Below are 23276 nucleotides of genomic sequence, written 5' to 3' on the forward strand. Positions count from 1 at the left end.
TAAATTTATTTTCAGATTTTTATTAAAAATGTATAGAAGTAAAATTGGTTTTTGTATATTGATCTTGTATCCTTCAAACTTGATGAGATCATTATTCCCAATAGTTGCTTAAGTGGATTCTTTAGGGTTTTCTGTAGGCGGAGTTATGTCATCTAGAATTAATGGTAGTTTTACTTTCTCCTGTCCCAGCTGGATGCCCTTTATTTTCCCGTGTAATTGTCCTGTGTGGAACCTCCAGTACAGTGTTGAATAGATGTTGAGAGTGTGTACATCCTTGTCTTATTGCTGATTTTAGAGGAGAAGTATCCAGTCTTTCACTGTGAAGTATGTTTGTTGTTTTTTTTTGTAGATGACCTTTATCAGATTGAGGAAGTTCCTTCTGTTCCTAGTTTTTTAAAATCATAATTGGGTTTCAACCTCCACTTTCTCTGTATTCATTGAGATAATCATGTGGTTTTTTTACTTTATTTTATTGCTATAACTGAACTGAGGATGTATTTCTGATGCGAAATTGATGCCTTTCTCGTCGGCTTACCAGTGCTTTATCGTCTGCCCTTAGATTTATGCCAAGAACCTGGTGAACGCCGACCGCTGCGCCCTCTTCCAGGTGGACCACAAGAACCAGGAGCTGTACTCCGACCTCTTCGACATCGGGGAGGTGAAGGAGGGCAGGCCCGTCTTCAAGAAGACCAAGGAGATCAGGTACACAGGCGCGGCCGCGTGCCGAGTGCAGCCGCAGGTCCTGCCACCACTGCTCTGTGCCCCGCAGGTGCGCTGACCGCTTGTCACACTGTGGTATCATTCCCACCAGGACCCGCCTCCTGAAGGCAGTGCTTCTGGGAATGGCATTGCAGTGCCGGCCAAACCGCGCCGAGAAGCGTTAGCGTCCCCCGGAAACGCCGTCTTCGGAGGCGGTCCTTTTGGAAATCATGTTGGAAAAACTGACTAGTGCTCCCAGGTAGGTAAAGGCGCTCCCGCCTGGATGGAGGCGGCAGGTTTCCCGTGTCTAGGGGCAGGCGAGCTGAAAGAGGGGGCGCCCCCTCCGCACCAGTGGCCATCGGTCTCAAAGTCCAGCCGCAGTGGGCGCTGACCTGCAGGGTTGATGACTTCAGCTCGCTGTTCTGTAACTGAGCAGGCGGTGTGATCAGTCATGTGACACTCCTGTTGCCTCTTGACACCAAAGCCGCCTTCGTGCTGTAAGTGGCAGCTTTTGTCACGGAGCGGAGCGGGTCTGTGTGGCTGGCGGTGGCTCCGTCCTGTCACAGTCCCAACGCCTGCAGGGAGCACTGTCAGGATGTGTGGGAATCAAACTGAACAGTCAAAACTTGGATTTTTTTTTTTTACATTTTCTTTTTTTTCCTTTATGTGCTTTGTTTAACGGCTCTCCACATAACCCTCTCAATGCTTTGGTGGTCACAGCAGCCCAGTAAAGCAGTGTCCTTGTTCACTAGGAATCGCTGTTCATTTGAGCCATTGTCTGTCCCACGGGGGCACTAACCAGGTGTGAAGAGGACCACGTGATCCTGCAGGTGCTCACCACTGTCCCCCAGTGGGCAGTCCTGCTCCAGGCCATAGGCCAGTGGTTGGCAAACTCATGAGTCAACAGAGCCAAATATCAACAGGACAACGATTGAAATTTCTTTTGAGAGCCAAATTTTTTAAACTTAAACTTCTTCTAACGCCACTTCTTCAAAATAGACTCGCCCAGGCTGTGGTATTTTGTGGAAGAGCCACACTCAAGGGGCCAAAGAGCCGCATGTGGCTCGCGAGCCGCAATTTACCGACCACGGCCCTAGGGGATAGTGCTATGTTCCACTCACGTGACTGGCTGACAGGCACTCTCTAGGTTTTTAATGGTGATATTTAGGCTGGTTGTTTTTTAGGTCAGTCAGCCTGGATCTAGTCTGTGGGCGAAGTCCTTCCTCTTGCGGGAGGTCCTTTCCCTCCCGGAAGCACTGGTGCCCTCACGTGCGAGATCGGGCCCTTGTGGAGCGTGTTCGCAGGGCTGGGAGCAGTGAGGGGCCAGCCAACGGGGATGTGTTTGCAGGGCAGCCGCCTGAAGTGGGAATAAAGGGACAGTCAGGCCACCCGTGACCAAGCCGTCCCGCGCAGATCCCACAGTGCATTCTGACCCCTGCTCAGGGCGTCAGCGTTGCCATGGCCACGCGGGTCACAGCCCAGGAAAACGCAACCTTGAAGCGACCTCGTTTCAGGCAGCGTTGGGCTCACCTTTCAGTGCCGTCAGTGTCATACCCACTTTCTTTGGAATATTTTCAGTGACAGTCATCAGGTGGAGCTTATTTCAATAATGCTTATCTCCTATAAAGCGGAAACTGGGATGAAAGTTCTGTCCAGCCATAGAAGTACGACGATGTGTGCATGGCAGACACCTTTGCTAACCACATTTCAAAATAAGTGCGTGACTGATGATAATATTGTATCAGAAAACTATATATGAGAGAATGTGTTTATAATAGAAAATGTTGATATTAAATATCAAAACCTAAGTATAGACAATGCTTGTGTTTTGACTATTTTTAAATTTAACAAATTAGAGAAATAAAAACATGAGCAGTGTTAAAGTGTGTTATTTTTATAGCGTGCTGTATTGCAAATGCCTTAGCATTCCAGTCGTGTCCTCTCTCCGATATCCGGAGCTTGTGGTTCTGGTTATATGTGTGGTAGGGCGTGCACGGCTATAGAGTGTGTTCTTGCTTTCCTTGTACCATTGACATGTTACATATTTTAGCAAATTGCGGAACCCATATGGGCCTCAGCTCCCACCACAGTGAGAATTAGCGCAGAAAATGTAGGTTGAAGCGTATTGTAAATGATAATGTACATTGTCAATATGAAGGATTGCTATTGGTCAGTGCAGGAGAGTGCTAATTAATTTTTCAATTTCAATTTGTGGTTCAGTATAAGTTCACATATTTTGAATTATATCTTAAAATCAAGGTTTCAAGTGATTACTGTGCAACGTTTTTCTGCTTTATCTTTGCACAGTTTATAATAATATGGTTTAGAATGTGTAAATGTAAAGTGGATCCAAGCATTTAAAGTGCTTTTCTGTTCAATGTTTGGTGGCAGTAAGCGGTTTCAAAGTGGGTCACAGCATCTGTGCTTAGTGAGCATGCTCCTCTCTCTTGTATTTGCAGGTTTTCCATTGAGAAAGGGATTGCTGGCCAGGTAGCGAGGACGGGGGAAGTGCTAAACATTCCGGATGCCTACGCAGACCCGCGCTTCAACAGGTGCAGCAAGCAGCTCTTGTTCCCCCTTGGCTTCTGCCCTCCTGCCCCCTGGGCCGAGACCTCTGGGCCGAGATCCCTGGGCTGAGGCCCCTGGACCGAGACCCCTGGGCTGAGACCCCTGGGCTGAGACCCCTGGGCTGAGACCCCTGGACTGAGGCCCCTGGGCCAAGACCCCTGGACTGAGGCCCCTGGGCCAAGACCCCTGGGCCAAGACCCCTGGGCCGAGATCCCTGGGCCGAGACCCCTGGGCCGAGACCCCTGGGCCGAGATCCCTGGGCTGAGACCCCTGGGCCGAGACCCCTGGGCTGAGACCCCTGGCTGAGGTCGCTGTGCAGCCCGAGCTCACACCCCATTGCAGTCCCTCCTTTCCTCTCGGCTCTGGGAATTCTCTGCAGCGACCTTGTTATCAGGAGTCAGTGCTTTCAGATATTTCAAACGATGGGCACCAGACCATTAGTGATTCCCAGCTAACGGGGTTTAAAACACCGTAAAAGCAACAAAAAGCAAAAGTGTGCCGTCACAAAGCTGCTTGTTTCTGTGGTGCCAGCACTCTGTCCCGCCCCACTCTGGTAGCACCCGGGCGTAAGGGCCACTTTAGGGTGACTGTCCTGTCACTTAGAGCTCTGGGGTGACCTGGTAAGTCACTTCATCTCTGAGCCTTAGTTTCCTCCTCTTTAAATTGGGTACGACCATGCCTCTCTTGTGGTTCTGTTTTTATTTTACAATGAGAGGAAATACTTATAAATGTCTGTCGGCTGTGCCTGACACGCTGAGTGGGAACGGGGCCGGTTGCTGCTGCTGTCAGAGGCTGTGGGGGTCGGAGCAGGAGGCCGTAGAGGGTTTTGTTCTGTCTGTTCTGTGTTTCTTTGGAGAACTAGAAACCCAATCATGTAATAATAATTTTAATAAATCTCTAGAAATTGAGTCTTAAGATTGATGCTATGATTATTAGGGAGTAATAGTTCAGATATTTTGACCAGAGTGTTCACTTAAATCAAGCATTCAGTTTATTTTAAGAGACACTAAATAAAAGAAACAGTAGGAAGTTCTATCAGGTATTTTTTTATTAATGTCAAACATACACAACTTGGATATAAACACAGGTTGTATCTATTCTAGTGATGTGTTTTATCAATAAAGAGTATGCTGAGTGTCTGCTTTTTCAAAAACAACGCAAACTGTTTGATAAATAGGGCACAGGTCTTAGCAGGCACCGCACAAAAGAAGCTGTGAAGGGCCAATAAACGCAGGACTTTTGAGGTGAGGGAACATGAACTTAATTGAGGGTGAGATCCCACTACACACAGACGTGAAGGGCTGAGATTTTTAAAGATGGGCATTAGCGAGGGCTGGCGGGCGAGGGACCGGACGCTCCGCTTTGCGGATGGGCTGTGTGATGGCCCAGCACTTCGGAAAGCCGTTTGTGGATTCTCGTCAAGACAAGCAGATGCTGACTCTTCTCAGTCAGCTCTGCTCGGGTGTGTCCCCAAGAAAAACGGTAACCCCGTCCACAAAGCAGTGGAAGCCAGTCTTGAGCGCGGCATTGTTCATGCTGCCACACACTGGGTCACCCATTGGTCATGTCCATGAACTGGTGACCGGGTAAAGAATCGGTGACACATCCTGACCATAGGATCCTCCTCAGCGATCAGAGGGCTGGACCCTGCCCCACACAGCCACGTGGCCGTGTCTCAGAAACACTGGCCTCTGGGAGAAGCCAGGCACACAGCCCCATCCCACTGGTTGCCTAACGTCATGGCTGCCTCTGTGGAACGGAGTCTTAACTTTCAGAAAGTATTTCCTCGACATCCAAGTCGGCAAACTTCTGAGAATCAGAGAGCAGTGCTCTGGGCTTTGCAGGCCATGGCGTCTCTGCTGGGGGCTGGGCGCAGTGCCTTAGCGGGTGGTGTGGTCTAGTCCTCGAGAGCTCTGTGTACAGACAGGAGCGCTGGTGCGGGCCCGCTCTGCACGCCCATGTATGCTTGCTCAGCAAGTTCACCTCATAATGTAGCCAAGGCCAAAGGCACGTGCTCGCTTACCACATTGATTCTAGTTTCCTCTGGATGGACAGTTGGTGTTTTCCCAGTAATGCTGGGTCCTTCAAGCTGAGCAATAAGCCGAAGGCCTCTGGATCCTCTTCTGAAAAGCCCTTGAGAACAAAAGAACAAACCGGTTAGAATGTTTTTAAAAAGGTTTAAGTAGAACACTTCCAAATGCCACGGGGTCCTTGACTTTGGGAGCTGACGGCTCCATTAGAGGTATTTGTAATAGGAGCATGTAACTTGCAGAGTTGAGGTTTATGGTAGAATAAGTCGTTTACCTTCTGTTTTGTGTGTGTGTGTGTGTGTGTGGTTGCTTACTCTCCCCGCCCCCCACAGGGAGGTGGACTTGTACACGGGCTACACCACGCGCAACATCCTGTGCATGCCCATCGTGAGCCGCGGCAGCGTGATCGGCGTGGTGCAGATGGTGAACAAGATCAGTGGCAGCGCCTTCTCCAAAACGGACGAGAACAACTTCAAGATGTTCGCCGTCTTCTGTGCGTTAGCCTTGCACTGTGCCAACGTGAGCCATGCTTTTAAATACCTTTCTCACTACGCAATAGTAACTTTAAAACAATGGGAATAAAGTAGTGTGAGGGTGTCTTTTTTTCCATTTAAGATTCCTTCATTAAACCAATTCCTGGTGGCTCAAATTTAGAAAAAGCCAGGCCTTGGAAGAAAAAAAAAAAATCCCCTAGTATTTTGCATTTATTTCAAGGTGAGAATCTGTTCTTTAAAAAAATGAAGTTGCCCTAGCCAGTTTGGCTCAGTGGATAGAGCATCGGCCTGAGGACTGAAGGGTCCTGGGTTTGATTCTGGTCAAGGGCACATCCCCAGGTTGCAGGCTCAGTCCCCAGTAGGGGGCGTGCAGGAGGCAGCCGATCGATGATTCTCAACGATTGTCTCTCATCATCGATGTTTCTGTCTCTCCCTTCCTCTCTCAAATCAATAAAAATACATTGCGGGGGGAGGGAGAAGTTAAACAAGGTGAGCTGTTCAGGCCTCACGTCCACGGAGATGAGCGGGGAGGCGCTTTCGGAGCCTCACTGTCTGGCCTTGCCGCCTTGGCGTGAGGAGGGCGGTGCCAGGAGCAGGAAGCTCCCCGTCCTGCCTGCTTGCCCACTGCAGGTGCCTCCGCTCCCCTGTGCCGTCTCACTTAGAGGAGTTGAATTTACCATCTTTTCCATTTTCAATGAGTTGGACATCTAGTCTGTTATAAACTCTAGGATTCCTTTCGTGACAGGACTGGGATTTTGAAGTTAGGGAACATTTTATTAACTTTTGATAAAGTGCAATCAGTAGAAATGGAAGTTACCACCTTAATAATTTAGAGAAATTGCCTTTTTGGAAATGGAACCACCCACGTTCCACAGGATTAATTTGGTAACTAATGGAAACCGCTTAACAAGGACTGGGACCCCCAGTGGGGGAAAGAGTACTTCAGGGGCGGAGGAAACCAGCTCAGTGCTCCTTCCTGAGAGCCCAGCTTCCTTTGTGGTGCCAGGGCGCCCTCTGCTGGGGACACTGAGTGTTGCGTGGCTCATTGGAAAGAAACAGGATATCAGCTATCTTTTTCTTCAGGTTCTGTCTCCCCGTAAATAAAAACAGTGACAGCTTGCATTTGTTTAGCTTCAGAGTTGCAGAGAATGTAATTTCCAGTATATTCAGAATATGACTTCTATCTTTTACGTAAATCCAGTGGAATCCAAGCGCTGTAGCAACTTGGTACCTACGCAGCCCATTTAAAAAACAGTGGCAAGCGCCAGTGACTGGAAAGGCAGCATCACCCTCCTCCCTCTCTCACCTGTTTGTATTGCCCACCCACGTTTATTCTAATGCAACATGTGTGTGCCCCTCCCCGGTCTTCCCTGGTCCTTCTGCGGTTCCTGTCTGTGTGTAAGCTCCTCTCCTTACAAGGACTCTAGTTGTATTGGATCAGGGCCCACCCTGCTGACCTCATTTTGCCTTAATTACCTCTTTAAAGACCCAGTCTATAAACACGAGCACATCCGAAGGGCTAGGGTTTGTGGGGACACATCCAGCCCCTGTGCTAGGTCCTGGAGCTGACCCCGGGCCTGTCCCTCCTCTCCGTCCTGCAGGCTGGGGGCTGTGTAGCATGCAGTCCAGTTACTGTGAGGAGTTCATTTGCTTCGCCCGATGTTTCCTCTTGCTTTGCTCTGAGGTTATAACTTTGACGGGAATATCACAGAGTGATGTGCTCTCGCACCCCTGCAGGCAGGAACCTCCCGTTCCTGTTGATGGTGACCGCTCAATGGAGGTCTCTCCACTGGGACGTGCCCCTGTGTCTCATTGTTTCAGCGGAGAGTTTACCCAGAAGCCTCTGCGTCCATTTATCTCTGTTTCTCTGGTTGCATGTTGGCAGCTCTAGTCTGACCCACAGAGCCCCTTCCAGCCGTCTCACTTTCGTCTCCGGAACCTCGCTCTGCGGCAGGGAAGGTCGGGCCCCACAGCGCAGTGTCACTGGTGTGCCTGGTTGTCCCTTTGGTGTTCAGGGGCCCAGAGAATTGCTCTCACTCACGAGAAGGTGGAAGCATGGAGAGTTTCACTGAAGTAGTTTCTCTGACATTGACTCCAGCTGAGCTGAGGAAAGAGGACACGGGAAGCTTAAGGAGTTTGCTCACGGCCACACAGCACGCGGCATTAACACCGAACAAGAAAACAATGGCTTTCCCAGTCAACTCCCGTCCCGGAGAGGGCACTTGGAAGACAGATGTTGGCCGTCGTTTCCTTGGCCTGAGCCTGTTGGATGGTACAGGGTGGGCAGAAGTTGGTGGGCAGTTGTCCATACGGACAATAGTAAGTCATCAACTAGAACATAAGAACAAACTCTCTTCCACTCCTCATAGCTGTGAACCGATGCTTATGTGGAGATTCAGCTGTTTAGTTTTCAGGATTAACTGATTGAGTTCCTGAAAACAGAAATGTATCTGAGTTTCAACCAAAATATTAGCTGTTAGGGACCGAAGCTACAAGTGGCTGTTTTAAGAACAGGCAGGACAGTGTCGTTCCATTGGGACCCACATGCTTTCTGGCACAGCTTCCAGCTTTCTGAACATCAGCATGGAAATAGGTGAAACTGAGCCAGACATCATGTCACCACCCCACCGAGGAGTAAAAAAGAACATGCCGACTGATAACAGGCATTTAGTTACATTACAGTGTTTTTATTTTAATGTCTATCATTGTTTAGTAAGAACAAAAGGCCGTGTTCAGTAAGCATGAACATATGTACATTTAAAAATGTCTATTTCAGTGTGTTTTTATAAAACACATGACCTGTCAGCGCAGTGCCTGTGCACACAGTTGCTAAAGGAATGTCCACGTATGGGGCCCGAGTCTCCAACGTTCTTGACTAATGAAGGCCCTTGCAGTCAAGCATCGGAGCCTCCTGGACGGGAGGACCGAGAACACCCAGGATGAAGCCCAACATTTTAAACGGAGACAGAAAAAACACCTTCATTCTTGACTCACTCAGTCTCTGCCCATCTCCATCCAGGCTTTATAATAATCCCACCGTCGGGCCTAGAACAGCAGACCGCATGGCTTGTAGACGGCAGGTGTGAGTGTTGCGTGCCTGTACCTGCGAGTCCAAGGATGAGGTGCCGGCCGGGGAATAGCCAGCAGGCTCCCTCCCGGAGAGGAGGCCTGGTAAAGACAGCTGGCCCTGGCCGGTGTGGCTCAGGGGATAGAGTGTCGGCCTGCAGACTGAGGGTCCCGGGTTCGATTCCGGTCAAGGACACATACCTTGGTTGCAGGCTGCTTCCCGGGCCCTGGTCGGGGCGTGTGCAGGAGGCCACCAATCGATGTGTTTCTCTCACATCGATATTTCTCTCTGCCTTTCCTTCTCTCTTTCATGCTCTAAAAAATTAATGGAAAAATATCCTTGGGTGAGGCTTAACAACAACATCAAGACAGCTGTTCCAGGCTTACTCAGCCTCTCACACACACGTTGTCCTGTATTGTCCCCGCCAGGCCGCATGTGTGGGGCGCTCCAGGGTTCGTGGAGGTAGACACAGGAATAGGTTCAGGGGTGGTGGTGGTGCCAGTCGCTGTTCCGCTTCTTCCACGCCAGGCCCGGAACTGTAATGACGCACGTCCCCTTCCCTGTCTGCCTGCAGATGTACCACCGGATTCGCCACTCGGAGTGCATCTACCGCGTGACCATGGAGAAGCTGTCCTACCACAGCATCTGCACGGCCGAGGAGTGGCAGGGCCTCATGCGCTTCACGCTGCCCGGGCGCCTCTGCAAGGAGGTGGAGCTGTGAGTCCCCGCCTGGCGCTCGGCGTGGTCTGGTCCCCCGGAGGGGAACCGGGCACAGGATTAGGGGCGCAGACACCGCAGTGCGGTGCAGCTGCACGCTGCCATTTCTCCCTCGCGAGGGGATTCCAGGTCTCAGGGTACAGCTTGTCCGGGTCTCATATTTAAAAAAGACACTGAACGCAATTTTGAAACGAGTTAACCTAAATGTTAGCTGTTCTCTTTAGTCTTTTGTACAGTTTACACTATATAATATTTAATATTTAAATGGCATTTGATATCAGATTGTAACAGTTTTCTGTATAATTTCAAATTTACAAATTGGAAAAGCTCATAATTCAACTTTCACAATTTGTTTTCCAATCCTATGCTCTATATGCTAATATATGCAATTGCTGGTGGTAGAACCTCTGGTAATTTGTACACCCATTGTAAGTACAAGCCAACACTAACGGCATAGAAACTTCCCAGAAGTGACCCAGAGCTGATAGTTGCTTTATAATGGGGCATGCAGTGGTGGTAATTAAACAAGGAGGCCTCACTGCCCTGGGGGCCTAGGTAACAGGTGGAAACACGGGACAGCCCATCCCCAAAGAGCCAGCCACTTCACCTGCAGCCAATCAGCGAATGCCTCTCTCTGCTGCAGCCAATCAGCGAGCGCCTCTCTCTGCTGCAGCCAATCAGTGAGCGCCTCTCTCTGCTGCAGCCAATCAGTGAGCGCCTCTCTCTGCTGCCCCTTCTCTGTGGTCTCCCCTCCCCTGGGTGCAGCCCTCCTCACCACCTCGGGGCTAACACTTCTGGTGGAATTGATGTTTGGTCAGATTAGCTCATGAAATGTCAACTATGCCTTAGTTTATCTTTTAATGGTATATATAGTATACATCTGTCTGTAATAAAAGCATAATATGCTAATTAGACCGGACAGCCAGAAGACCTTCCGGACAAAGCCGGGGCTGTGAGAGCCAAGGCAGCTGCGTGGGCTGCCTCGGCTGCCAGGGCTGAGCCCCGTGCATGAATTGTGTGCATCGGGCCTCTAGTATATATGTAAAAGCCTAAGTGACCATCCGACCGTCTGACCAGTAGCCAGGACGTGCACTGACCACCAGGGGGCAGATGCTCCGACCGGTAGCTATGATGCACACTGACCGCCAGGGGGCAGATGCTCAACGGAGGAACTGCTGAGCTGCAGTGACTTGGCAGCTGCGGTTCTCGGGTGACACACCTGGAGCCAGACAGGAGGGAGCCTAATTCTGGGGTCCGTCACCCAAGAACCGCCCTCTCACAAACTGGGACCCCTCGGGGGATGTCGGAGAGCCGGTTTCGGCCCGATCCCCGCAGGCCAGGCCGAGGGACCCCACTGGTGCATGAGTCTGTGCGCCGGGCCTCTGGTTGTGCTATAATAAGGAATGTGTGCACTTGGTCTTGTAGTTGTTTCCTGGCAGGAGCTCCTACACCCTGTGACGTGGGTGAAGGGGTGTCTTTCTTTATTCGTAATAAGACTCAACTGTACAAGGGTTTATGCCAAGGACGAACCCTTAGAGGCTGAGGTCTGGGTGCCAGGAACAAGCCATGTGATTAGGACTTCTGGGGGTGCAGGAGGTGGGGCTGAGGTCATCATCAAAGGCCAGTGACTTAGTCATGCCTGGGGTAAGGCCTCCTGAGTGAGGAAACCCTGAATAAGGGTTCGAGAGTTGTGCGCACATGCATCACATCCTGGGGAGGGGGAGCCTGAGAGAGCACGGAGCCGGTGCCCCTGCCCACAGCTTGCCTGTGCCTCCCTCCCCCCCCTTCTCCTCCTGACGTGCTTCCTTCCTAGTGAACCCCAAGTAGGAAGCAAACTGCTCCCGCAGTCCGGGAGCTGTGGCCGCACGTTACCAAACCCCAGCTTCTTGCTGCTTGGCCGGAAACAGGGCGGCCGGACTCGCAGTTGTGGTGTGAAGTGAGGGGCAGTCTGCCGGCCGAGCACTGAGCCTGGGGCTTGGTAATCCCCGGCGGCTCAGGATGGAGCTGCGCTGTGGAACATCACTTGGTGCAGGAAACTCACACCTTTGGTGTCAGGAATGTGATGCCTGGAGGATAATGTTTTTTAAATACTATACCACATACCACTCTTTATTTGGGTTAAATGTCAATAAATTAGCAAATGAAAAATAGGTAAAAACTTCGGATGTGTGTTTATATTTATGAATTTTTTTCTGTGGATTTAAATAGAAGATAGGATAATCTTTAGCTCTAAAAATTTTTTTAAGTTTTTTTATTCCCTTATCTATGAGTTATGTAATGTCTGTGCATTTTTCATAATATAACTTTTTTACTTTTTCATTGTTCTGATAGTAACCACAGCATCCCTTTTTTACAGACTGTTTGATAGGAAATTAAGCAATGACAATTAAGCACCTATTGCACTAAGTTCCTGAGGGCGGGAGTGGCGTTTCCTTCTGGAAACCTGTATGTACAGCAGAGACGTGACTGAGAGGCGGGAGAGAGGCTGGCTCCGTGTCTCTCAGCCTCAGGAGACAGCAGTTACCCTGCTTTCTTTCTCGTTAGTATGTGTGAACTGATGTAGGAATAAGCAGCCTTCTCTGCATTTCTTTTCAGATTCCACTTTGACATTGGTCCCTTTGAGAACATGTGGCCTGGGATTTTTGTCTACATGATCCATCGTTCCTGTGGGACGTCCTGGTACGAAGGGCCTGGAGACACCCTTTTCAGACTGTGGAGTGACATGGCCCCTCCCTCCCTTACCTGGACGCCCTGTCTCTTTCGGGGAGGGGGGGGGTTATTAACACATACTCTATGTGAATTGCCTTTTCTAAAGATTTAACGTTAAAAAGGCCAGTAGACTTGGACAGAGCCGCAGCCCTCTCATTTTCCCCATAGCAGCTATGAGCTCTCTGTCCCTCGGCTCACAGCATGGATAGAACCAGGTGGCCATCACAATGTGGGGGAGCGAACTTAGGCTGTCTAACTGAAGGAGGTAGGAGACCCCGGCACATGCTTGCACACTGTTGGAAGTGTGCTTGGAATATACACGTACCTTTGTGTCAGCCTTCAACTTCCATTGTGTACCAGGCAGAACAGGAGCAGGAAACAGGTGTCCCCTTCACAGCCTAGACCGTGTCAGGCACCCCCTGGGGCTGCCGCTCGCACTGCAGGCCCCTCGCCGCGCGGCCCAGAGCGCCCGCCTTCGCTACCCCCTCCCCGCGGAGTGGCTGGAGCCTGAGCTGCTCCAGAACCGCTGAAGCCCGTGTGTTCTCTCCCGTCCAGCGGTGACTAAGTTACTCTGTAAAAAGGACGCACACAGGTGACCACTCCAGTTAATTCTCACGTATGTCAATGGAGGGTTGACCATTCGGAATTCTTAAAATGGCATTCCTTACACTTCAAGGACATTTGAAAACTTTCAGTGGAGAAAATATAGGTTACATATTTTTAGAAGCTTTTTGAACCCTCATTTTTTTGGTATTTCAAAAAGCCCTGTTTTGTCTTGTGCTTTTGATTTAAGCGGCCTTAAAATCCACGGAGAACATTGGTAAGCCCTTAAATAGGTATGAATCCATGGTTATATTATAAAATAACATATGATAACCATATTTTATAACAAAATGCCATTTCTACCATGTACTGTGCCAGGATAGAGTCATGGCGACTAATAGTTGAGGACCATTTAATTTGGATTCGTTTTGAAAAGATACCACTCATCTAGAAAATTCCCATGGTATACATATTTGTAGTTTGCGAATCTGAATATGCTTTTGGGAAATGATTAGCTCAGAATGCTCGTCAGCAGATGGTCATAGGTTGTCTGCTGAGCTCTGGGGTCGGGTGCCTGCCAGGTGAGGAGGCGATGGGCGGAGTGATGGGGAGCCGCAGGCGGTCAGTCCTGCCCCCTGGTGGGCGGCTAGCGCCTCAGAGAGGAGCTCTTACAGAGCCCTCGCTCCGCACTGGCCGGAGCGTCGGGGAAGCGTGAGTGAGGGTCCTGGGCGCCAGGATGCGTCCCCAGACCCTCACGGTCACGCGCGTTCAGTACAGACGTGCGTGCGGTATGACCAGAGGCCTCTCCTGGGCGTATTGACCGCCGGCTCCTGTCTTTTCCCCCACAGCTTTGATTTTGAGAAGCTGTGCCGCTTCATCATGTCCGTGAAGAAGAACTACCGGCGGGTGCCCTACCACAACTGGAAGCACGCGGTGACCGTGGCGCACTGCATGTACGCCATCCTGCAGAACAACCTGGGGCTCTTCTCCGACCTGGAGGTGCGCGCCGCGGGCTCCCTCCCCGGGACCCGTGTTCCTGTCCCCCTCGGAGTCGGGCACGCGGGTGGCGTGGACGTGCGACAGGCTCCGGGACAGACCCTGGCTCTGTGACTCACAGGAGCACGTTGTGTAGACGGCCACACCAGGCTTGTGCCGTAGGGTTCTGAGTAAGAAGTGCAGATGCGCAGATCCAGCCTCACTGAACGATGCCCAGGGAGGAGGGGTGTCTGCAGCCTTGGCTCCTCCCTTCAGGGCTGCCCGTGGCCTCGTGCTCTGGGTACATGGACACACCACCGAGGGGCCACCCATCCCGACCTCAGTGCCACGCGATCCCCTCGCAGGGAAGTGGGCCCTGGGGTGTGTCACTGCCTCCCCTGCCTTCCCACACCTGGCAAGGTGGGTCCACGGGAAGCTTTCCAGCTCGGAGCCGGGAGGTTCTGGGACGGCTTGTCCATTCTCGCCCCGCTGTGCACTGGGCCCACTGTGCGCTGGGCCCACTGTGTGTTGGGGCGTCAGAGCTTAGCCTCTTGCAAGCATTCCAGATCTGGAGCTGCCTGATGCCGCACACCCCCTCTCCACCTGGCCCCTGCGCAGCCCTCACCGCGGTCCCCTCTCTCCTCTTCCATCACCGGTGTCCTGCTCCAGGAGACCCCTAGCCTTGGAGGGAAGGGAGCCCTCATCTCTGATGACGAAATTGTCTTGTCGCGTTCCCTGGCTCATGCAGGGTACAAGACCTATGAGGTCCTCAGCCTCCCCGCCTCCGCCTCTTCGTCCTCTCCCCGTGGTCCCCGAGCCACAGCCTCCCTGACCCGCTGGCTTTCAGGAGGGCCCACCCGCAGCAGGTGTCTACCCACTGCGCGCCCACCCGCCTCCCAGGGCCGCCTGCGCCCCTCCTTGTCTTCAGGCCCCTCTCACCTGTGCCCCTCCCTGCGCTGCAGCCTGCTCTCCTCTCTGGAATGTGCCTCGTCGCACAGGTCCTGTGACTTAGCTGTCACCCTCCTAGTTTACAATGACTGACATGTTGGGATCTAACATGAGCAGGTTGCTCATGGAGGACGAGGCTGCCCTCTCCCGGCACATCGGCTTCTCTCGCGGGGGCCTTGGCTTTCTTGGACCCCACCTACCCTCTGCCCAGAGCTGAGGAGGGATCCTTTGACTCAAGTTCATGAGCAGGAAAGCCCAGAGGTGTCGAAGCAGTTAGACAGGGGGTCAGAGCTTGCTGAGGAGCTGCTGGTGGCGGGCGGCAGAGGCGGTGTGGCAGGCGTGACGGCCGTGGGCCTCCCTGGCCCGCGCTTGGTTTTCAACGCCTGTGCCCTGTGTGGTGTTTACAGCGCAAAGGACTGCTCATCGCGTGTCTGTGCCACGACCTGGACCACAGGGGCTTCAGCAACAGCTACCTGCAGAAGTTCGACCACCCGCTGGCCGCGCTCTACTCCACGTCCACCATGGAGCAGCACCACTTCTCCCAGACCGTGTCCATCCTGCAGGTGGGCCGGCCGCTCGCGGGGCGGCGCTCGGGCAGGGCTGGGCAGGGGCTTCGTTCTGGAGCCTGGCACACAGCGCTTGTGACCGGGTGCAGGTCACGAACCTTTGTGACGACTTGGAGTGCACTTGAGTTGCATTTGTTGTTTCAGTACACGGCACCTACACTTTGTAGTCAGACATTTCGTCATGCTGGGCCTTGGACACAGCAGGTCCTGAGCTGCTACCATCCACACGGAGGGAACCCCGCGGACTGAGCATCTGCAGACCGAGCACCGGTGTCCCTCATTTGTGAGGGAAGATATGGCTGAGGCAGAAAGGTGTGCTCCAGCAGGCGGGGGCGCTGTGTTCTAGCACCCCCATGGCTAGGGCTGGAGGCCTCTCGGCTCTGGGCAGGTCTCAGCTGCGGGCAGGTGTAGCACTGGGCAGGTGTAGTCCTGGGCAGGTGTAGCACTGGGCAGGTGTAGCACCGGGCAGGTGTAGCACCGGGCAGGTATAGCACTGGGCAGGTGTAGCACTGGGCAAGTGTAGTCCTGGGCAGGTGTAGTCCTGGGCAGGTGTAGCACCGGGCAGGTGTAGCACCGGGCAGGTGTAGCACTGGGCAGGTGTAGCACTGGGCAGGTGTAGTCCTGGGCAGATGTAGCACTGGGCAGGTGTAGTCCTGAGCAGGTGTAGCACTGGGCAGGTGTAGTCCTGGGCAGGTCTCAGCACTGGGCAGGTGTAGTCCTGGGCAGGTGTAGTCCTGGGCAGGTGTAGCACTGGGCAGGTGTAGTCCTGGGCAGGTGTAGTCCTGGGCAGGTGTAGCACTGGGCAGGTGTAGTCCTGGGCAGGTGTAGCCCTGGGCAGGTGTAGCACCGGGCAGGTGTAGTACTGTGCAGGTCTCAGCTGCGGACAGGTGTAGTCCTGGGCAGGTGTAGCACCGAGCAGGTGTAGTCCTGGGCAGGTCTCAGCACTGGGCAGGTGTAGTCCTGGGCAGGTGTATCACTGGGCAGGTGTAGCCCTGGGCAGGTGTAGTCCTGGGCAGGTGTAGCACTGGGCAGGTGTAGCCCTGGGCAGGTGTAGTCCTGGGCAGGTGTAGCACTGGACAGGTGTAGTCCTGGGCAGGTGTAGTCCTGGGCAGGTGTAGCACTGGGCAGGTGTAGTACTGTGCAGGTCTCAGCTGCGGACAGGTGTAGTCCTGGGCAGGTGTAGCACCGGGCAGGTGTAGCACTGGGCAGGTGTAGCCATGGGCAGGTGTAGTCCTGGGCAGGTGTAGCACTGGGCAGGTGTAGCCCTGGGCAGGTGTAGCACTGGGCAGGTGTAGTCCTGGGCAGGTGTAGCACCGGGCAGGTGTAGTCCTGGGCAGGTGTAGCACTGGGCAGGTGTAGCCATGGGCAGGTGTAGTCCTGGGCAGGTGTAGCACCGGGCAGGTGTAGTCCTGGGCAGGTGTAGCACTGGGCAGGTGTAGCCCTGGGCAGGTGTAGCCATGGGCAGGTGTAGTCCTGGGCAAGTGTAGCACTGGGCAGGTGTAGTCCTGGGCAGGTGTAGCACTGGGCAGGTGTAGTCCTGGGCAGGTGTAGCACCGAGCAGGTGTAGCCCTGGGCAGGTGTAGCCATGGGCAGGTGTAGTCCTGGGCAGGTGTAGCACCGGGCAGGTGTAGCACTGGGCAGGTGTAGCCCTGGGCAGGTGTAGTGCTGGGCAGGTGTAGCACTGGGCAGATGTAGCACTGGGCAGGTGTAGCACTGGGCAGGTGTAGTCCTGGGCAGGTGTAGTCCTGGGCAGTTGTAGCACTGGGCAGGTGTAGTCCTGGGCAGGTGTAGCACTGGGCAGGTGTAGTCCTGGGCAGGTGTAGCACCGAGCATAGTAGTACTGGGCAGGTGTAGTCCTGGGCAGGTGTAGCCCTGGGCAGGTCTTAGCACCGGGTGGACTCCCTGGTGTCTCTGACCTTAGGATCTGGAGTACCTACAGAACCCACTCACCAGCTTCCATGGAGATAAGAATGTATGGCTGCTCACCCATTGGGCGGCTTTAGAAACATTCTTGGGTTTATAGTTCTTTACCAATCTATCTAATAATAGAGTAGTATGCAAATCATCACTCCGCTACACTCACAAGCCACGCCCACCAGCCACGCCCCAGCCATGCCCACCATTCAATCTGAGTGAGTATGCAATTAAACTGAAAACATGGCGGCAGCCCCGCCCCCCAGCCTCTCCAGGTCTCTGGGAGTTGGAGAAGTCAGGCGCCAGCGCCTGAGGCTGGCTGCAGCCACAGAGACCAAGAAGCCGCCTGCCCCATGATCCCAGGCTGCAGCCAGCCTCAGAAGCCTCAGGTCTGCCTGCCCAACGTCCTGGGGAAACGGAGAAACCGGGCCCCAGCGCCTGAGGCTGGCTGCAGCCACAGAGACCAAGAAGCCGCCTGCCCCATGATCCCAGGCTGCAGCCAGCCTCAGAAGCCTTAGGTCCGCCTGCCTCACATCCACCTGCCCCACGTCCTGGGAAGACAGAGAAACCGGGCCCTGCGCCTGAGGCTGGGTGTGGCCGGGAGACGAAGAAGCTGCCCGTCCCATGATCCCAGGCTGCAGCCAGCCTCAGAAGCCTCAGGTCCGCCCGCCCCATGTCCTGGGGAGACGGAGAAACCGGGCCCCAGCACCTGAGGCTGGCTGCAGCCACAGAGACCAAGAAGATGCCTGCCCCGTGATCTCAGGCCTCAGCCAGCTGGAGAAGCGGTTCACCCCACGTCCTGGGGGAGACAAGAAACCAGGTGCCAGTGCCTGAGGCTGGCTGCAGCCCGGGAGATGAAGAAGCCGCCTGCCCTGTGATCCCAGGCTGCAGCCAGCAGCAGAAACCTCAGGTCCGCCTGCCCCACCTCCTGGGGGAGACTGAGAAACCCGGCCTCAGCGCCTGAGGCTGGCTGCGACCTGGGAGATGAAGAAGCCACCTGCCCCGTGATCCCAAGCCGCAGCCAGCTGGAGAAGCCGCCCTCCCCACATCCTGGGGGAGACAAGAAACCGGGTGCCAGTACCTGAGGGTGGATGCGATCTGGGAGATGAAGAAGCCACTTGCCCTATGATCCCAGGCTACAGCCAGCTGGAGAAGCTGTCCACCCGCCCCACGTCCTGGGAGAGATGGAGAAACCGAGCACCAGTACCTGAGGCTGGCTGCAGCCCGGGAAATGGAGAAGCCGCCCACCCTGCGGTCCTGGGCACCAGTACCTGTGGCTGGCTGCAGCCCGGGAGATGGAAAAGCCGCCCACCCTGCGGTCCTGGGCACCAGTACCTGTGGCTGGCTGTGGCCTGGGAGACAGAAAAGCCACCCACCCTGCGGTCCTGGGCCCCAGTACCTGTGGCTGGCTGTGGCCTGGGAGACAGAGAAGCCGCCCACCCTGCGGTCCTGGGCATCAGTAACTGCGGCTGGCTGTGGCCTGGGAGACAGAGAAGCCGCCCACCCTGCAGTCCCGGGCACCAGCACCTGCGGCTGGCTGTGGCCTGGGAGACAGAGAAGCCACCCACCCTGCGGACCTGGGCACCAGCACCTGCGGCTGGCTGTGGCCTGGGAGACAGAGAAGCCACCCACCCTGCGGACCTGGGCACCAGTAACTGTGGCTGGCTGTGGCCTGGGAGACAGAGAAGCCGCTCACCCTGTGGTCCAGGTGCCAGCACCTGCAGCTGGCTACAGCATGGTAGATGGAGAATCCGCCCACCCTGCAGTCCCGGGCACCAGCACCTGTGGCTGGCTGTGGCCTGGGAGACAAAGAAGCCGCCCACCCTGCAGTCCTGGGCGCCAGCACTTGCAGCTGCAGCACAGGCGAAGCCCCCTGTCCACCATCCCCTAAGGCTGCAGCCAGCCTGGGCGCCTATGGCTGACCAGAGGGAGAGAAGCCCGGATCCTGGGTGCCTGTGGTCAGCTGGAGGAGGGAATCCTGGGTACCAGGTGTGGGCCAAGGCAGAGGTAGTTAGGGGCAATCAAGCCAGCAGGGGAGCAGTTAGGGACAATCAGGCTGGTAGGCAGAAGCAGTTAGGGGCAATCAGGCAGGCAGGTGAGCGGTTAGGAGCCAGCAGTTCTGAATTGTGAGAGGGATGTCCAACTGCTGGTTATCCCATGAGGGGTCCCAGATTGGAGAGGGTGCAGGCCAGGCTGAGGGACACACTCCCCGCTGCCCCCCCCCCGTGCACGAATTTCGTGCACCGGGCCTCTAGTTGGGATATAAACCCATTGTATTCATGAGGCTTTAAGTTATTAACTAATGTGAAATTGGAGCTTTAAACATATTTTCGTATCCAATAATACTTTATTTATGGATACAAAAATTAGAATTTCATAGATACTCTTCTTTTTAAATTATCTTTTTAGTTAAACTTATTGGGGTGACATTGGTTAATCGAATTATTGGTTTCAAGTGAACAATTCTATGCCACAATATCTGTATATTGCACTGTGTGCCCATCACCCAGAGTCCTGTCCCTTCCATCCCCATATTTGACCCCCTTTACCCTTGACTGCCTACCCCTTCTCTCTGGGAACCCCTCCCTCATGTGTTTCCCCCCAATGCACACACCTGGTGGTTTGTATGCCAGATGCCATTGCCTGTGCCTATGAGTTTTGTCAGCTTATTTGTCTTGTTTGTTCACTTATGCCTTTCAGTTTTATCTCAGATAAGAGTGTGATGATATGGCTCTTCAGTGTTTCTGTCTGACTTATTTCACTTAGCATGATGGTGATTCATCACACACACAGTATTTCGTCTTATGGCTGAGTAGCATTCCATTGTGTATATGTGCCACATCTTTATCCAGTCATCTATTGAAGGGTGCTTTAAGCTGTTTATCTGGTGTATTTAGTTGCATATATCCCCTTTATTTTCCTGTGTTTTTGTAGCAAAATATTGAGAATATATTTATTCTAGAGTCTCTTGAAGGGAAGGGGGCATTTTTGTTTATTTGTTAACTTCCTTTATTCTCATAAAATTAAAGGAGGAAGCAAAAGGGTCCCGGTTACCACTTTGCATTCTGAAGGTCCTGTCCTGAACTCTTCCTCCTTCAACATTGAAAAGTAGTAAAAGAAATAGTGAATCCGAAGTAGCTGGCAGAACATGCAGACCTTTGAAATGGGTCCTCCTTCGTCTTAGACCAGGGACACTTAGAAAGGGATGAAAACATGATCACGAATGACACACTAACATAGTTGCAATGGTTGTAGCTACAACAAGTGAAAACACTTGCAGACCACTGATAATGAAATCATTAAAACGTAAGTGATGAATCCACACATTAATGCATCTTAATTATCTCAACCTCTTCTGTGTGAACAAAAACAGTCCCTTTTTATCTTAATTACAAATAAAGACTTAACATTCTTAGAGGGAGGAATGATTGTGGGGAGTTTTAGAAGATTCCCATGAGGAAGAAGACTGCTGGGGCAGTGGCAGCCAGACGACGACTGTCCGGGCCGTGTGGGAGAGGCCGCCTGAGGACAGAAGAGGGGCCCCCTCGGCTGTGCACCTCGGCCACGGTGTTTGGGTGGGAGTTCTTCCTGTGGGAGCTGTGGACGTGCCGAATTTATTTTGAGCTTGTGGGACGGGTTCTTCTTGGATAAAGCCAAGGAGGCTGGTACTCATTAGGCTGGAGGGGACAAGGATATAGATGACTTTTAAGCCCATTGATTTTCAGTATAATATAAAAATTACTACTGTTTCTAATTTAAGAGGAAATTATTTACTTAGATATTTTACACTTTCCAGTCCTTTAATAACTTATGAGAAATATCCAAAAACTTGGTTTAATCATTAAATCACTGGGGTTTGGTGATAGCAAATGACATTACTGTAGTTTCACAGTTCATTTAAGTGATAGCTTCATGGTTATAGCTTAAAGAGAAACCAAAACCTTCATTCCATTCGTCGTTTCAGTGCCATTGGCTGATGATACTGGGTGTGGCTTAAGTAGGGTTATAGTTGTCCTATGGGAAATACACAGTGATTAACAAATAGCACAAGAATAAGCTCTGTGACTGTAACCCTGCTCTCATTGGAGGAACGGAACACGCCGCGGGTGCGAGCAGGTGCCTGTCACTGTGCGCTTGTCTCCACAGCTGGAAGGGCACAACATCTTCTCCACCCTGAGCTCCAGCGAGTACGAGCAGGTGCTTGAGATCATCCGCAAAGCCATCATCGCCACGGACCTCGCCCTCTACTTCGGCAACAGGAAGCAGCTGGAGGAGATGCACCAGACGGGCTCGCTGAACCTCAACAACCAGTCCCACAGGTGCACGTCCTGTGCAGCGTGTGGGAGCCCGGGAGTGCTTGGTGCTCTGGGGGGATCCATTTGGAGTGTCACTGGTCCTTTCAAATGTCCTCGCCCATCTGTCGTTCATTCCAGCCAATGTTTTATTTTATACTAGAGGCCCGGTGCATGAAAATTCATGCACTGGAGCAGGGGGGTCCCTCAGCCTGGCCTGCCCCCTCTCACAGTCCAGGAGCCTTCAGGGGTGGGAGGCGACCCGGCGATCAGGGGAAGGCAATGCCCCCATCACACCTTTGCTGCTGCCACTGCCGGCAGCGCAAGCCTCGGCCAGCCCTGGTTACCTGAGCCTCGGGCGGTCCTTGGCAGCTGGGGGGCTGAGGGAACTGGGGGACTCCGGAGGCAGGCGTGTGGAGCAGCCAGACCCACCTAGGGGCAGGCGTGGCCATGCCAAGCGCGTGCTGCCCCGGCGGGGCTGAGGGGACTGGGCGCTGCCATCTTGTGGCTGTGGGTGCCGCCATCTTTGAGGGTGTGGCAGTCAATTAGCATATTTCCTCCTTATTGGCTGTGGGCACCGCCATCTTTGTGAGGACATGATGGTCAATTAGCATATTCCCTCTTTATTAGATAGGATACTCGAGGCCTGGTGCACGAAATTTGTGCACTGGTAGGGTCCCTAGCTGCTGCCGCTGCGAGCCGGGGCCTCTCTCCCTTCCCCCGACTGCCTGCTGCCACCGCTGCTTCCAGCCAGGGCCTCCTTCCCTTCCCCCAGCCAGCCCCACCCCCTGGTCGAACTCCCGGACGAAATCCTGGTTGAGGGGACAATTTGCATACTATGCTTTTATTATATAGGATTGAGATTCCTTTTTGGCTCATTTTTATAGCTTCTGTATCTCTTGTAAAATTTCCAATTTCTTTACCCATTGTAGCCAAATATATATTTCCCTAAAGGTTCCCTAACACACTTGTCAGTTATATTAAGTCCCCGTCTGTGAACAGAGTGGTCGTGCTTTCCCGGTGTGCTGTCCAGAGGGCCTGGAGCCGTCAAGGCAGCTCTGACAAAGCAAAAGCCAAATTGGCAGACCTTGACCTGACGTGAGCTTCCCTGTAAAGGAACAGTCAGACGGGTGTGCCGGTGTTGTGTGGACAGAGGCGAATGATTGCGGGAGGCTCACGTTTGTTCTAGAAAGTGGCTGCGGGCTGAGGTCCTAATTCCCAGAACGTTACCATTGGAGATAGGACTTTTAAGAAGTTAAGGTAAAATGAGGCCATACAGGTAGGCCTTACCCAACATGAGTGGTGCTGACCACTCTGTGTCCTCTGTTCTAGAGACCGCGTCATTGGCTTGATGATGACTGCCTGTGACCTTTGTTCTGTGACGAAACTGTGGCCAGTTACAAAGTTGACGGCCAACGACATTTATGCAGAGTTCTGGGCTGAGGTAGGTCGTTGGTTTTCATGTGACTCCATAATGTCAAGAAACGGGGAAAACGAAGAGAAAGTAAGCATATGGGTGACGTAGTAGCACTAAGTTAGCTGCTCGTGTTGCAAGTTATTCCAAAAGGCTGCAGTCGGTCACACACCGACGGGCTTAGCGTTGGCACAGAAGGTGCGCGCAGGGGTTGCTGCGTCTGACGAGTGTGGCCAGCTCTGACCCACCGGAAGGGCCTGCTTCCGAACAGCGCCGGTCTTCCTCGTAGAGCAGTGGTGCCCGCGCTCAGGAGTAAGCACGCTCATCTGTCGGGACAGGC

The 23276-nt window shown here is 53.1% G+C and overlaps 1 protein-coding gene across 1 annotated transcript in view; it reads left to right on the top strand.

Moving 5' to 3' along the window:
• PDE10A (phosphodiesterase 10A) overlaps positions 1 to 23276 on the top strand; it is a gene marked incomplete at its 5' end in the record, with an annotated part of 124367 nt that overhangs the window by 91192 nt on the left and 9899 nt on the right. Inside the window, 9 exons of the mRNA XM_079780166.1 lie at positions 560 to 702; positions 3159 to 3251; positions 5630 to 5816; positions 9433 to 9575; positions 12171 to 12254; positions 13676 to 13826; positions 15158 to 15313; positions 21377 to 21549; positions 22855 to 22966. Coding sequence (XP_079636292.1) covers positions 560 to 702; positions 3159 to 3251; positions 5630 to 5816; positions 9433 to 9575; positions 12171 to 12254; positions 13676 to 13826; positions 15158 to 15313; positions 21377 to 21549; positions 22855 to 22966 — 1242 coding nt within the window. The remainder of the gene's footprint in view (positions 1 to 559; positions 703 to 3158; positions 3252 to 5629; positions 5817 to 9432; positions 9576 to 12170; positions 12255 to 13675; positions 13827 to 15157; positions 15314 to 21376; positions 21550 to 22854; positions 22967 to 23276) is intronic.

Source organism: Cnephaeus nilssonii (assembly GCF_951640355.1).
Source record: "Cnephaeus nilssonii genome assembly, chromosome: 9".
In the NCBI taxonomy this organism is placed as follows: Eukaryota; Metazoa; Chordata; class Mammalia; order Chiroptera; family Vespertilionidae; genus Cnephaeus; species Cnephaeus nilssonii.